The sequence below is a fragment of the Cetorhinus maximus genome, unplaced genomic scaffold (genome assembly GCF_964194155.1).
Source record: "Cetorhinus maximus unplaced genomic scaffold, sCetMax3.hap1.1 HAP1_SCAFFOLD_361, whole genome shotgun sequence".
In the NCBI taxonomy this organism is placed as follows: domain Eukaryota; kingdom Metazoa; phylum Chordata; class Chondrichthyes; order Lamniformes; family Cetorhinidae; genus Cetorhinus; species Cetorhinus maximus.
In genome coordinates, this window is record NW_027596307.1 from 178,600 (window position 1) to 194,988 (window position 16,389).

General features: G+C 46.2%; 1 protein-coding gene across 1 annotated transcript in view; it reads left to right on the forward strand.

The window, feature by feature from the left end:
- Window positions 1-16,389, forward strand: part of LOC144673424 (peroxisomal ATPase PEX6-like) — a 38,106-nt gene that overhangs the window by 5,520 nt on the left and 16,197 nt on the right. The window contains exons 5-8 of the mRNA XM_078535268.1: window positions 1,388-1,524; window positions 6,821-6,932; window positions 7,943-8,151; window positions 9,859-10,054. Coding sequence (XP_078391394.1) covers window positions 1,388-1,524; window positions 6,821-6,932; window positions 7,943-8,151; window positions 9,859-10,054 — 654 coding nt within the window. The remainder of the gene's footprint in view (window positions 1-1,387; window positions 1,525-6,820; window positions 6,933-7,942; window positions 8,152-9,858; window positions 10,055-16,389) is intronic.

Below are 16,389 nucleotides of genomic sequence, written 5' to 3' on the forward strand. Positions count from 1 at the left end.
GATGACTGTGAGACCGTTACCGATTGTCATAAAAGCCCATCTGGGTCAGAGAAGGAAATCTGCCGTCCTTCTTGCCTGGTCTGGGCTACCTGTGACCCCAGACCCACAGAAATGTGGTTGACTTTTAAATGCCCCTTGAACAAGAGCAGTTGGGGACGGGCAATAAAGGCTGGCTGAGCCAGTGACACCCACATCCCACGGTGCTGTTAGGGAGGGAGTTCCAGGATTTTGACCCAGCGACAGTGAAGGGACGGTGATATATTTCCAAGTCAGGATGGTGAGTGACTTGGAGAGGAATTTCCAGGTAGTAGTGTTCCCATCTATCTGCTGCCCTTGACTGTCTAGATGGTAGTGGTCGTGGGTTTGGAAGCTGCTGTCTAAGGAGCCTTGGTGAGTTCCTGCAGTGCATCTTGTAGATGGTACACACACTGCTGCTACTGTGCGTCGGTGGTGGAGGGAGTGAATGTTTGTGGATGGGGTGCCAATCAATTGTGCCTTGTAAACAGCGAACAGACTTTGGGGAGTCAGGAGGTGAGTTACTCGCTACAGGTTTCCTAGTTTCTGACCTGCTCTCGTAGCCACAGTATTTATATGGCCAGTCCAGTTCAGTTTCTGGTCAATGGTAACCCCCAGGATGTTGATGGTGTCGATTCAGTGATGGTAATGCCATTGAACATCAAGAGGCGACTGTTAGATTCTCTCTTGTTGGAGATGGTCATTGCTTGGCACTTGTGCAGTGCGAATGTTACTTGCCAATTGTCAGCCCAAGTGTGGATATTGTCCAGGTCTTGCTGCATTTGGACATGGACTGCTTCAGTATCTGAGGAGTCTCGAATGGTGCTGAACATTGTGCAATCATCAGCGAACATCCCCACTTCTGACCTTATGATGGAAGGAAGGTCATTGATGAAGCAGCTGAAGAAGGTTGGGCCGAGGACACTAACCTGAGGGACTCCTGCAGTGATGTCCTGGAACTGAGATGACTGACCTCCAACAACCACAACCATCTTCCTTTGTGCTAGGTATGACTCCAACCAGCGGAGAGTTTTCCCCTGATTCCCATTGACTCCAGTTTTGCTAGGGCTCCTTGATGCCACACTCGGTCGAATGCTGCCTTGATGTCAAGGGCAGTCACTCTCACCTCACCTCGGGAGTTCAGCTCTTTTGTCCATGTTTGAACCAAGGCTGTAATGAGGTCAGGAACTGAGTGGCCCTGGCAGAGCCCAAATTGGGCATCAGTGAGCAGGTTACTGCTGAGCAAGTGCCGCTTGATAGCACTGTTGATGACCCCTTCCATGTTATTGTTATGTTATTGATGATGAGGTTGCAATTGTCAAGGTAGGAGCCCTGCCTCGTGAGTGTGCTAATTTTTTGGTATCTCTTTCAGGATGGTTGTGGTAACAGCTATATCCCCTGTGCTGTTGCATCCAATGGTCATCAATTCTGGGGCAGCTCATCTCTCCCTGGACTGAGCAACACTGTGGACACACTGTGTAGCATCATGCAGCCCTATCTGCACAATGGGTTAGTATTGGGGAGAAATGTATACGGAGCTTTACTCTTTGTCGAACCCTATTTTTGTTTTAGAAACTAGGGGCAGGAATAGGCCATTCGGCCCTTCGAGCCTGCTCTGCCATTCAATTTGATCATGGCTGATCCTCTATCTCAATGCCATACTCCCACTTTCTCTCCATACCCCTTGATGCCCCTAATACCCAAAAATGTATCAATTTCTTTCTTGAATATACTCAGTGACCCGGCCTCCACAGCTTCTGTGATAGAGAATTCCACAGGTTAACCACCCTCTGAGTGAAGAAATATTTCCTCATCTCAGTCCTAAATGGCCTGCCCCATATCCTGAGACTGTGGCCCCTGGTTCTAGACCCCCCAGCCACAGGAAACATTCTCCCTGCATCTAGTCTGTCTAGCCCTCTTAGAATTTTATACATTTCAATCAGATCCCCTCTCATCCTTCTAAACTCTACTGAATACAGGCCTAGTGAGCCCAATCTCTCCTCATACAACAGTCCTGCCATCCCCGGTATCAGCCTAATGAACCTTTGCTGCACTCCCTCTATGGCAAGTATATCCCTTCTTAGGTAGGAAGACCAAAACTGCACACAATACTCCAGATGTGGTCTCACCAAGGCCCTGTATAACTGCAGTAAGACATTCCTACTTCTGAACTCAAATCCTTTTGCAATGAAGGCCAACATACCATTTGCCTTCCGAATTGCTTGCTGCACCTGCCTGTTTACTTTCATTGACTGGTGTACAAGGACACCCAGATCCTTTGTACATCCACATTTCCCAATATATCACCATTTAAGTAATAATCTGCCTTTCTGTTTTTCACACCAAAGCGCATAACTTCACATTTATCCACATTATACTGCATCTGCCATGTGTTTGCCCACACACACAGCGTGTCTAAATCGCCCTGAAGCCTCCTTGCATCCTCCTCACAGCCCCGCCCAGTTTTGTGTCATCAGCAAACTTGGAAATACTGCATTTGGTTTTCTCATCCAAGCCATTTATATATATACTGAATAGCTGGGGCCCAAGCACTGAACCCTGTGGTACACAACTAGTCACCGCCACCCGTAAAACGGCTCATTTATTCCCACTCTCTGTTTCTGGTCTGTCAACCAATTCTCAGTCCGTGCCAGTATCTTACCCCAGATCCCATGTGCTTTAATTTTGCCCACTAAGCTCTTATGTGGGACCTTATCAAAAACCTTCTTGAAATCCAAATACACCACATCCACTGGTTCTCCCTTATCTATTCTACGAGTTATATCCTCAAAAAATTCCAGTAGATTAGTTAAGCATGATTTCCCTTTCATAAACCCATGCTGACTTTGTCTCATCCCGTTAATATTTTCCAAGTGTTCTGTTTCCATGTCTTTTATAATAGACTCTAACATTTTCCCCCCTACTGATGTTAGGCTGACTGGTCTGTAATTCTCTGTGTTTTCTCTCCCTCCTGTTCTAAATAGTGGGGTTACATTTGCCACCCTCCAATCTGTAGGAAATGCTCCAGAGTCTATAGAATTTTGGGAGATGACCACCAATGCATCCAATATTTCCAGGGCCACTTCCTTTAGTGCTCTGGGATGTAGATTATCAGGCCCTGGGGATTTTACAGCCTTTAACCCCATTAATTTCTCTAGCACCATTTTTTTATTCATACTGATTTTCTTCAATTCCTCCCTCTCACTAGACCCTTGGTTCCCTAACATTTCTGGGAAATTATTTGTGTCCTCTTTTGTGAAGACAGAACCAAAATGTGTGTTCAATTCTTCTGCCATTTCTTTTTTCACCATTATAATTTCCCCCGTTTCTGACTGTAAGGGACCTACATTTGTCTTTGTTAATCTTTTTCTCTTCACGTATTTATAGAAGCTTTTACAATCAGTTTTTATGTTCCCTGCAAGTTTACTCTCATACTCCATTTTCCCCTTCTTGATCAATCTTTTTGTCCACTTTTGCTAAATTCTAAACTGCTCCCAATCCTCAGGCTTGTTGCTTTTTCTGGCAGTTTTATATGTCTCCTCTTTGGATCTAATACTATCCCTAATTTCTTTTGTAAACCATGGTTGAGCCACCTTTCCTGTTTTCTTTTTGCGCCAGACAGGAATGAATAATTGTTGTAATTCATGCATACGTTCCTTAAATATTAGCCATTGCCTATCCACTGTCAACCCTTTTAGTAAGGTTCCCCAATCCATCATTGCCAACACACGTCTCATACTCTCGTAGTTCACTTTATTTAGATTCAGGACTCTAGTTTCGGATCCAACTTCTTCACTCTCCATCTTAATAAACAATTCTATCATTTTATGGTCGTTCTTCTCCAAGGGAACCCGCACAACAGGTTTGTTAATTAATCCTTTCTCATTGCACAATACCGAGTCTAGGATAGCCTGCTCTCCAGTTGGTTCCTCAATATATTGGTCTGAAAAACCATCACGTATACACTCCAGGAAATGCTCCTCCACAGTATTATTGCTAGTTTGGTTTGTCCAATCTATATGTAGATTAAAGTCGCCTATGATTACAGTTGTACCCTTATTGCATGCGTCTCTAATTTCCTATTTAATGCCTTCCCTTAAATCTCCATTACTGTTTGGGGGCCTATAGACAACCCCCACCAATGTTTTCAGCCCCTTGGTGTTTCTTATCTCCACCCAAACAGACTCCACATCATGATTTTCTGAGCCAATATCCTTCCTCACTATTGCATTGATTTCCTCCTTTACTAACAGTGCTGCCCCACCTCATTTCCCTATTTGTCTGCCCTTCCTAAATATTGAATATCCCTGGATGTTCAGTTCCAATCCTTAGTCCCTCTGCAGCCATGTCTCTGTAATTGCAACTATATCATAACCATTTATATCTATTTGTGCTGTTAATTCATCGACCTTATTGTGGATGCTCTGCACATTAAGATACAATGTCTTTTAGACTTGTCTTTTTAACCTTGTTGGTCATCTTAGCTTTATTTTGCACTATGACCCCATTTGTTTTTTGCCCGTGTTTTTTCTGCCTTCCATTTTGGCTTCTTACTTTTCTGTCTTTCATTTCTATCCTTGTTTCCCCCTCCTCTGTCTCCCGGCTCAGGCTCCCATCCCTCTGCCATTCTAGTTTAAACCCTCCCCGACCGCACTAGCAAACACCCCCTCCCCGAGGACATTATTCCCAGTCCTGCCCAGATTCAACCCATCCTGTTTGTACTGGTCCCACCTTCCCCAGAACTGGTCCCAAAGTCCCAGGAACTTGAGTCCCTCCCACCAACACCATTTCTTCAGCCACGTATTCATCTGATATATTCTGTACCTGTCCTGGGAGTGTTTAATGGGGACAGTGTAGAGCAAGCTTTACTCTGTATCTAACCCCGTGCTGTACCTGTCCTCGGAGTGTTTGATGGGGACGGTGTATAGGGAGCTTTACTCTGTATCTAACCCCGTGCCGTACCTGCCCTGGGAGTGTTTAATGGGGACAGTGTAGAGGGAGCTTTACTCTGTATCTAACCCCGTGCTGTACCTGCCCTGGGAGTGTTTAATGGGGACAGCATAGAGCGAGCTTTACTCTGTATCTAACCCCGTGCTGTACCTGTCCTGGGAGTGTTTGATGGGGACGGTGTAGAGGGAGCTTTACTCTGTATCTAACCCCATGCTGTACCTGTCGTGGGAGTGTTTGATGGGGATGGTGTAGAGGGAGCTTTACTCTGTATCTAACACCGTGCTGCACCTGTCCTGAGAGTGTTTGATGGGACAGTGTAGAGGGAGCTTTACTCTGTATCTAACCCCGTGCTGTACCTGCCCTGGGAGTGTTTGATGGGGATCGCGTACAGGGAGCTTTACTCTGTATCTAACCCCGTGTGGTACCTGCCCTGGGAGTGTTTGATGGGGATAGTGTAGAGGGAGCTTTACTCTGTATAGAGGGAGCTTTACTCTGTATCTAACCCCGTGCTGTATCTGTCCTGGGAGTGTTTGATGGGGACAGTGTAGAGGGAGCTTTACTCTGTATCTAACCCCGTGCTGTACCTGTCCTGGGAGTGTTTGGTGGGGACAGTGTAGAGGGAGCTTTACTCTGTATCTAACCCCGTGCTGTACCTGTCCTGGGAGTGTTTGATGGGGACAGTGTAGAGGGAGCTTTACTCTGTATCTAACCCCGTGCTGTACCTGTCCTGGGAGTGTTTGGTGGGGACAGTGTAGAGGGAGCTTTACTCTGTATCTAACCCCGTGCTGTACCTGTCCTGGGAGTGTTTGATGGGGACAGTGTAGGGTGTTATGACCGGGATGGGAAGAATGCACAGTCACGCAATTAGTTTAAAAGTTTAATTCTCTCACTAAAATGGCCAACGATTTACTTTTGCGACCATTAGACCCAGAATAAAAGTGACTTTAACCAGACTTCTTTCAATAAACTGAGAATGATTGATTTATTATAAAACAAAACTTGTTTTAAAAAATAAGTTGCAAGAACTGGTTAACACACAATTGTAATTTAGATGTCAAATTATCTTTCCTTTTTAAAATTCCCCAGCATGCACGCACAGACACATACACACAAACACACACACACACACACACACACACACACATACTCGACAAACAGGTAGGGGTCTCGGCAGAAATAGGCAGTTGGAAGAGTCGACTTTACATTTTAAAAAAATGGATAAAGCTTGCCAGGTTTCGATGCTGTCGATCTGGATCTCCTTCATGTGAAGACAGATCCAGAAGAGGCCTGGATGTACTCACCAATGGAGCTTTGGCGTGAAGGAAAATAGAGTCGGAACAATCCTTGGCTCAGCCTCTCGGGTTTCCAAAGGCAGACGAGTTCCACTGAGATAAGGATTCTCAGCTGGATATTGACACCCACATGGTTTTGGGAAAGGCAGAGAGAGTGTGAGGTGGGCAGCTTTTCCCTTCCCAGTTCAGACCAAGCTCAAAACTTAAAGCTCATCCCTGTCATGCGATTCCCAGTAAATCACCAGAGTTTGCCTTGAAACAAACAAGCAAACACCTCTCCCCACTCAAGTACCATGCTGGTCAGCTGATGTATTGGAAAAGGCATGCTTACCCCCAGGCCAAAGGTCAACTTAGGACGCTTTTTAAAAAAAATCCAGGTCAGCTTCCAAGTGTCCAAAGAATGCAGTGTCTTTCCATATTTTAAAATAAAAAATATTGCCCGATATGATTGTAAGAAGATAGAACCTTACACAGTGTCTAGCCCTGTGCTGTACCTCGCCAGGGAGAGCTTGCTGAGACAATGCATACAATGTACTTTCAATATCCTCCTATATCTCCTCCAGGCCTCCAATACTAGACGGACCATGCAGTGTCCTGTTGTGGGGTCCGAGCGGTAGCGGGAAGACCACTGTGCTCCAAGCCACCTGCTCCAGGCTCAACCTGCATTTGGTACAGGTCAGTGCAGGCAACCAGGTGAAGTGACTGCAAGTTGTGTGTGCAAATGTTGTGGTGTAATGGTATGTGTCTCTTTGCTGATCCTGGATTCTCCCCCAGGGACTGTGTGTGTCTCTGTACTGACTCTGGATTCCCCCCAGGGACTGTGTGTGTCTCTGTACTGACTCTGGATTCTCCCCAGGGACTGTGTGTGTCTCTGTACTGACTCTGGATTCCCCCCAGGGACTGTGTGTGTCTCTGTACTGACTCTGGATTCCCCCCCAGGGACTGTGTGTGTCTCTGTACTGACTCTGGATTCCCCCCAGGGACTGTGTGTGTCTCTGTACTGACTCTGGATTCCCCCCAGGGACTGTGTGTGTCTCTGTACTGACTCTGGATTCCCCCCAGGGACTGTGTGTGTCTCTGTACTGACTCTGGATTCCCCCCAGGGACTGTGTGTGTCTCTGTACTGACTCTGGATTCCCCCCAGGGACTGTGTGTGTCTCTGTACTGACTCTGGATTCCCCCCCAGGGACTGTGTGTGTCTCTGTACTGACTCTGGATTCCCCCCAGGGACTGTGTGTGTCTCTGTACTGACTCTGGATTCCCCCCAGGGACTGTGTGTGTCTCTGTACTGACTCTGGATTCTCCCCCAGGGACTGTGTGTGTCTCTTTGCTGATCCTGGATTCCCCCCCAGGGACTGTGTGTGTCTCTGTACTGACTCTGGATTCTCCCCAGGGACTGTGTGTGTCTCTGTACTGACTCTGGATTCCCCCCAGGGACTGTGTGTGTCTCTGTACTGACTCTGGATTCTCCCCAGGGACTGTGTGTGTCTCTGTACTGACTCTGGATTCCCCCCCAGGGACTGTGTGTGTCTCTGTACTGACTCTGTATTCCCCCCCAGGGACTGTGTGTGTCTCTGTACTGACTCTGTATTCCCCCCCAGGGACTGTGTGTGTCTCTGTACTGACTCTGGATTCCCCCACAGGGACTGTGTGTGTCTTTGTACTGACTCTGGTTTCCCCTCCAGGTGGACTGTGTGTGTCTTTGTGCTGACTCCACTGCTGCCTCTGAAGCGAAACTCCAGGCTGCCTTTTCAGACGCTGACCTTCACCGTCCCTGCGTCCTGCTGCTGCGCCATCTTGTGATGATTGGGAGAGAACGTGATGGAGTCGGGGAAGATTCACGTCTGATTTCTTCCCTACACCGCCTCATGCAGGATCTCGCTCTGACTCACCAGTATGGCCGTACACTTCATTTATTGATTGTTTGTGGATGTGTCGTGTTGCCCTCTCTGATTCAATTAATCCCCCCCCTCCCTGTCTGAACCTCTGCTCCTCCCTCTTCACCATCTGATTTGTTAGTCCCAGTGTCTGTCTGCCTTCCACTGAATTTGAATCAGGAAGAGGCTTTTTTTAGACGGTGTCTTGTGTAATGAGAGTAAGGAGTCCTCAGTCAATGAATGATCATAAGGTGATAGAATTTAACGTTGAGATTAATGTCTGAATGTAATGTACCTAAGTCTGAACCTAAAGTATTGAACTTATATAAAGCCAATTAAGTTGGCATTGTTACGGACAGGAGGGGAGTTAATTTACACAGCACTAATTTCTCCTCTCACCACCGTCTGTAAACAGAAAGGTGTTTTGATTTGCAATGAGCATATCTCTGTATATTTTATAAGTAAAACATACAGGATGAGGTCTTAGTCCCTCACAGTGTGACGGGCAAAGGAGCTTGTGAAATTGGATTTAAAGGTACGATGGTGCAAAAGTAATAATGCACATTTAAAGAGAGAGTTCGTAATTCTCAAACAATATACATTCCATTGAGAAATTAAAACTCCACAGCAAAATCACCCATCCATGGAGGGCTGAAGAGATTAAGCATTGGATTGGATGAAAAGAAGGGATTTTATAATGTCGGCCTGAAGACTGGGGAAGAATGAGAAACCAGCAAAAAATACAATAGAGGGGAAAAATAGACTCTGTGAGTAAACTAGCATGAAATATTAAAACAGGCAGTGAGATCTTGTACAAGTCTGTAAAAAGGAAGAGAGTAGCTAAAGTAGACCTTTGTACCTCAGAGGCTGAGACAGTTAGATTACAATGGTGAATAAGGAAGTAGCAGAGATGCAATAATTTGTATCTGTCTTTACAGTGGAAGAAACAAAAACCATTCCAAAAATAGTGGGGAACCCAGGATCTAACAAGAGTGGGTACTTAAAAATAATTATTAATAAGCAACGAGTACTGGAGAAACTAATGGTCAAAAAAGATTCCCGGGACCTGATGGCCTGCATCCCTAGGGTTCTAAAAGAGGTATTGGATGCACTAGTTATGATATTCCAAAATCCTCTGGATTCTCAAACAGTCCCAGTGGATTGGAAGTTGGCAAGCATAACACTGTTGTTTAAGAGAGGAGGGGAAGGTAGAAACCAGGGGACTGCCGGCCAGTTAGCCTGACATCAGTCGCCAGGAAAATGCTGGAATCCATTGTTAAGGAAGTGGTAAGAGGGCAGTTAGAAAAGCAGAGTATGATTAGGCAGAGTCAAAGCCATTTTACTGGGATTTTTAAAAGGCTTAGAAAGGATAGAATTTGGATGCAAAGAGAATTAAAGAATTTGGGGATACTGTGACAAAATAGAGTTGAGATAGGAGAACAGACCTGATTGTATTGAATGGCGGAGCATGCTGACGGGGTGTATAGCCTACCCCTGTTCTTCTCAGGTTCTTATGATTGGTTTGTCCCTGTGTCTGAGCCCCTGCCTCTTCTGCATCTGATTGGTCTGCGCAGTGAGTGAGCCCCCACCCTTTTGTACCTGATTGGTCTGCGCAGTGTGTGGACCCACCCCATCCTGTATCTGATTGGTCTGTGAATTGTGTGTCCCACCCCTCTGTATCTGATTGGTCAGGGCAGTGTCTCTCTCTCTCTGATTGGTTTCAGTGATTACCCTGTCGTGGTGGTTGGGACGGTTGGCCGGCTGCAGGATCTGTTTGCTGATGTACAGACACTGTTTCTGCACGAGCTAGCGATGGAGAATCTGTCTGAAGAGCAGAGGAAGCTGATAATGGCAACACTCAGTAGCGATCTCCCTCTGGGCAAAGATGTCAATCTCGGAAAGCTCGCTAAGCTAACGGCTGTGAGTATCCCAGGAGGTAATCACTGCAGGGGACAACAAGCAAAGCAACTGAGATCCTGATCAGTACAGGCTCAGAGTCAATCACTACAGGGTGACTGAGGCTCAGAGTCGATTTGTACAGGATGTCCAACGGTCAGTCAATTATTACAGGCTGTCCAAGGGTCAGGGCCAATCAGTACAGGGTGTCCAAGGGTCAGAGTCAATCATTACAGGGTGACCGAGGGTCAGAGTCAATCATTACTGGGTGACTGAGAGTCAGGGTCAATCATTACAGGGCGATCGAGGGTCAGGGTCAATCATTACATGGTGATCGAGGGTCAGGGTAAATCATTACAGGGTGATCGAGGGTCAGGGTAAATCATTACAGGGTGATCGAGGGTCAGGGTCAATCATTACAGGGTGTCCGAGGGTCAGAGTCAATCATTACAGGGTGTCCGAGGGTCAGCGTCAATCATTACAGGGTGTCCGAGGGTCAGCGTCAATCATTACAGGCTGTCCGAGGGTCAGAGTCAATCAGTACAGGCTGTCCGAGGGTCAGAGTCGATCAGTACAGGCTGTCCGAGGGTCAGAGTCAATCAGTACAGGCTGTCCGAGGTTCAGAGTCAATCAGTACAAGGTAACCAAGAGTTAGGAATAAGTCAGTTCGGAGTCAGAGTCATTATGGCACATGATGGACCGAATGGCCTCCTTGAATACATGCTGGCTCTCCTCCGAGCAATCTAGTGAGTCCCACTCCTCCACCCCTGCTCAATCCCCTTAGCCTTCTCTGCTTCCACTACCCTCATAGGTAACGAGTTCCAGGTCACACACTCAATCACAGAATCACAGTGCAGAAGAGGCCCTTCAGCCCATCGAGTCTGCACTGACACCTGACCTACCTACCTAATCCCATTTACCAGCACTTGGCCCATAGCCTTGAATGTTATGACGTGCCAAGTGCTCATCCAGGTACTTTTTAAAGGATGTGAGGCAACTCGCCTCCACCACCCCCACCAGGCAGCGCATTCCAGACCGTCACCACCCTCTGGGTAAAAAAGTTTTTCCTCACATCCCCCTAAACCTCCTGCCCCTCACCTTGAACTTGTGTCCCCTTGTGACTGACCCTTCAACTAAGGGGAACAGCTGCTCCCTATCCAACCTGTCCATGTCCATCATAATCTTGTACACCTCGATCAGGTCGCCCCTCAGTCTTCTCTGCTCCAACGAAAACAACCCAAGTCTATCCAACCTCTTTTCATAACTTAAATGTTTCATCCCAGGCAACATCCTGGTGAATCTCCTCTGCACCCCTCCAGTGCAATCACATCCTTCCTATAATGTGGCGACCAGAACTGCACACAGTACTCCAGCTGTGGCCTCACCAAGGTTCTATACAACTCCAACATGACCTCCCTACTTTTGTAATCTATGGCTCAATTGATAAAGGCAAGTGTCCCATATGCCTCATTACCAGTCGCTGCGAAATAAGCTTATTCCTCATATTCCCCGTGCATCTCTTGACCAAAACGTTAAATCTGTGACAAAATCAGAAAATGCTGGATAAACTCAGCAGGTCTGACAGCATCTGGAGAGAAAATCAGAGTTAACGGTTCAAGTCTCTATGACCCTTCTTCAACTTCAAACTCAAATGACCCGCCTTAAATCTGTGTTTTTTCTTCTTTCTTCTTTTGTGGGATGTGGGCATCTCTGACAAGGCCAGCATTTGTTGCCCGTGCCTAATTACCCTTGAACTGAGTGGCTTGCTGGGCCATTGCAGAGGGCAGTTAAGAGTCAACCACATTACTGTGGGTCTGGAGTCACATGTAGGCCAGACCAGGTAAGGACAGCAGATTTCCTTCCCTAAAGGGCACTAGTGAACCAGATGGGTTTTTATGACAATCGACAATGGTTTCATGGTGTCACCATTGACTCGCTTTTAATTCCAGATTTACTAATTGAATTTAAATTCCACCAGCTACTGTGGTGGGATTTGAACCCATGTCCCCCAGAGCATTAGCCTGGGCCTCTGGATTACTAGTCCAGTGACATTACCGCCATCTGTCCCATAGTCCTTGTACCATCAGCTATTAGGAACAGCTTTTCTTTGTCTACCTTATCTAAACTTTTCCCACCTCTATCAAATCTCCCTTCAGTCTCCTTTGCCCCAAGGGGAACAACCCCAGCTTCTCCAACTGAACCCTGCGGCTAAAATCCCCCATCTCTGGTACCATTCTGGTAAATCTCCTCCGCACCCTCTCGAGGACCTTCACATCTTTCCTACAGTTTGGTGACCAGAACTGGACGCAATAGATTGGTGCCTAACCAAAGCTTTACAAAGGTTCAGCATAACTTCCCTGCTTCCCTTATTTGCATTTTCAGTTCCCCACTGAACCTTCTATATTCAGCCTGGCTCTCAGTTGTATTAGCAACCTGACATCTCTCATCAGCACACTTTTTCTGCTTCATCTCAATCTTTAACTCATGCAAAGAGCGCAGGATTTGTTTGCCTAATGTTCTCCTTTGTGGGAATATACCTTCACTGTACTTGAACCATCTCTCCCAAAAGGCAATCCATTGTTCACATCTAGTTTTATGATGTCAATTTACCTGGGCCTGATTCATTTTTATCCCATTGAAGTTGGCTTTCCCCCAGTTAACTATTCTTAATCTCGATTGATCCTTGTTCTTTTTCATAGCCAACCTAAACCTTATGACACAATGTACACTGTCCCCTAAATGTTCTTCCACTGCCACTTGATCCACTTGGCCCACCTGATTCCCAGGAACCAGGTTTAGCAGTGCCTCCTTTCTCATTGGACTGGAAACATACTGCTGTAGAAAATTCTCCTGAACGCATTCTAGGAACTCTTGCCCCTCTCTGCTCTTTGCACTATGACTGTCCCAATCTATATTAGGATAATCAAAGTCCTACATTACAAGTACTCTATAGGGGGTAACTTATTGGAATGGATAGAAGATTGGCTGACTACCAGGAAGCAAAGAAGAGGCATAAATGTGTCTTTTTCTGGTTGGCAGGATGTGACGAGTGGTGTGCCACAGGGATCAGTGCTGGGGCCTCAACTGTTTGCAATTTATATAAATGACTTGGATGAAGGGATGGGCAGTATGGTTGCCACATTTGCTGATGCCACAAAGATAGGTAGGGAAGTAAGTTGTGAAGAGGACATAAAGAGGCTACAAAAATATATAGATAGGTTAAGTGAGTGGGCAAAGATCTGGCAAATGTATAATGTGGGGAAATGTGAAATTGTCCATTTTTTGGCAGGAAGAATAAGAGAGAAGCTTATTATCTAAGTGGTGAGAGATTGCAAAGCTCCGATTCAGAGGGATCTGGGTGTCTTAGTCCCTGAATCACAAAAGGCTATTTTGCAGGTACAGCAAGTAATTAGGAAAGCTAATAGAATGTTATCATATATTGTGAGATGAATTGATTACAAAAGTAGGGAGGTTATGCTTCAGTTACACAGGGCATTGGTGAGACCATTAAGATAAGCTCTGAAGAAGAGTGTCACGGACTCGAAACGTTAACTCTGTTTCTCTCTCCATAGATGCTGTCAGACCTGCTGAGTTTTTCCAGCATTTTCTGTTTTTATGCTAGTGAGACCACATCTGGAGTACTGTGTACAGTTTGGTACAGTAAAGAAGGATGTAAATGCATTGGAAGCAGTTCAGAGAAGGTTTACCAGACTAATACCAGGAATGGGTGGGTTGTCTTATGAGGAAAGGTTGGACAGGTTAGGCTTGTATCCACTGGAGTCTAGAAGAGTACGAAGTGATTTGATTGAAACATATAAGATCCTGAGGGGTTTTGACAGGGTGGATGTGGAGAGGATGTTTCCTCTTGTGTTAGAATCTAGAACTAGGGGTCACTGTTTAAAAATAAGGGATCGCCCATTGAAAACTGAGATGAGGTGAAATTTTTTCTCTGAGGGTCGTGAGTGTTTGGAACTCTCTTCTTGAAAGGGAGGTGGAAGCAGAGTCTTTGAATATTTTTAAGGCAGAAGTGGATAGATTCTTGATATGCAAGGGGGTGATGGGTTATCGGGGATAGGCAGGATGCAAATATGAAGTGACTATCAGATCAGCCATGATCTTATTAACTGGTGGAGCAGGCACGAGGTGCCGAATGGCCTACTCCTGCTCTTTGTTTGTATGTAATTCTTGCATCTTCCTGTAATTTTCTTGCAAATTTGTTCCTCTACATATTTCCCACTAACGTCTGACCTATAAACAAACTGAGCAATGTAATTGCACCTTTTTTGTTCCTTATCTGTAGCCAGATAGATTCTGTCCTTGACCCCCACTGGAATGCTTTCTCTCTCCAGCACTACAACGCAATACATCAATAAGGTCACTCCTCCCTCTTTTCTACCTTTCCCATCTTTCCTGAACACCATGTATCCAGGAATATTTAATACCCAGTACAGCTTCTTTGAGCCAATACACAAAACAAATATGCAGGACAAATCCAACCCGGCCAATAACTGCCTCTACTCTCCATCATCAGTAAAGTGATGGAAGGGATCATCAAACAGTGCTATCAAACGGCACTTACTCAGCTAAACCTGCTCACTGACACTCAGTTTGGGTTCCACCAGGTTCCCTCAACTCCTGACCTCAGTACAGCCTTGGCTCAAACATGGACAAAAGAGCTGAACTCTCAAGATGAGGTGGGAGTGACTGTCCTTGACATCAAGGCAGCATTTGACCAAGTGTGGCATCAAGGAGCCCGAGCAAAACTGGAGTCAATGGGAATCGGGGGGAAAACTCCCCACTGGTTGGAGTCATACCGAGCACAAAGGAAGATGGTTGTGGCTGTTGGAGGTCAGTCATCTCAGTTCCAGGACATCACTGCAGGAGTTCCTCAGGGTAGTGTCCTCGGCTCAACCATCTTCAGCTGCTTCATCAATGACCTTCCTTCCATCATAAGGTCAGAAGTGGGGATGTTCGCTGATGATTGCACAATGTTCAGCATCATTCATGACTCCTCAGATACTGAAGCAGTCCATGTCCAAATGCAGCAAAACCTGGACAATATCCAGGCTTAGGCTGACAATTGGCAAGTAACATTCATACCACACAAGTGTCAGGCAATGACCTCCAATAAGAGAGGATCTAAGCATCTCCCCATGACATTCAATGGCATTACCATCACTGAATACCCCACTATCAACATCCTTGGGGTTACCATTAACCAGAAGCTGAACTGGACTAGCCATATAAATACTGTGGCTACACGAGCAGGTCAGAGGCTGGGAATCCTCCAGCGCGTAACTCACTTCCTGACTCCCCAAAGCCTGTCCACCATCTACAAGGCACAAATCAGGAGTGTGATGGAATACTCTCCACTTGCCTGGATGAGTGCAGCTCCTACAACACTCAAGAAGCTGGACACCATCCAGGACAAAGCAGCCGCTTGATTGGCACCCCTTCTACAAACATTCACTCCCTCCACTACCGACGCACAGTAGCAGCAGTGTGTGTATCATCTACAAGATGCACTGCAGGAATTCACCAAGGCTCCTTAGACAGAACCTTCCAAACCCACGACCACTACCATCTAGAAGGACAAGGGCAGCAGATAGATGGGAACATCACCACCTGGAAGCTCCCCTCCAAGTCACTCACCATCCTGACTTGGAAATGTATTGCCGTTCCTTCACTGTTGCTGGGTCAAAATCCTGGAACTCCCTCCCTAACAGCACTGTGGGTGTACCTACACCACATGGGCTGCAGCGGCTCAAGAAGGCAGCTCACCACCACCTTCTCGAGGGGCAACTAGGGATGGGCAATAAATTTTGGCCTAGCCAGCGAAGCCCACATCCTGTGAGTGATTAAATAAAATAAAAACTCTAGTTGGGGCCTAACCAGAGCTTTATGAAGGCTCAGTATAACAGCCCTGCTTTTGTACCTAAAACTTCTACTTATTATGCTTTGCTAACCACTTTCAGTGTGTCCTGCCAGCTTCAAAGATTGATGCACGTGACCCCTTTGTTCCTGCACAATCTTAGAACCATTAAGTCTATATGGTCCCCCCCATCCCTTCTGACAAAATGCAGCACCTGACACTCCAGTCTATGAAATTCCATCTGTCACGGGTCTGCCCATTCTGCCGGCCTATCTATGTCCTGTTACAGGTGATTCCTCACCGCTTGCCACTCCTCCAAGTTTGGGATGATCAGCAAATGTTGAAATTTTACTCTGTATTCCAATATCCAAGTCCCTTATCTGTAGCAAATAAAGCAGTGGTCCTAGCCATGACTCTTAGGGAACACCACCATTTACCATCCTCCGGTTCAAAAAAGTGTGAGAAAATGCTTTTTTTCTGTCCTTAA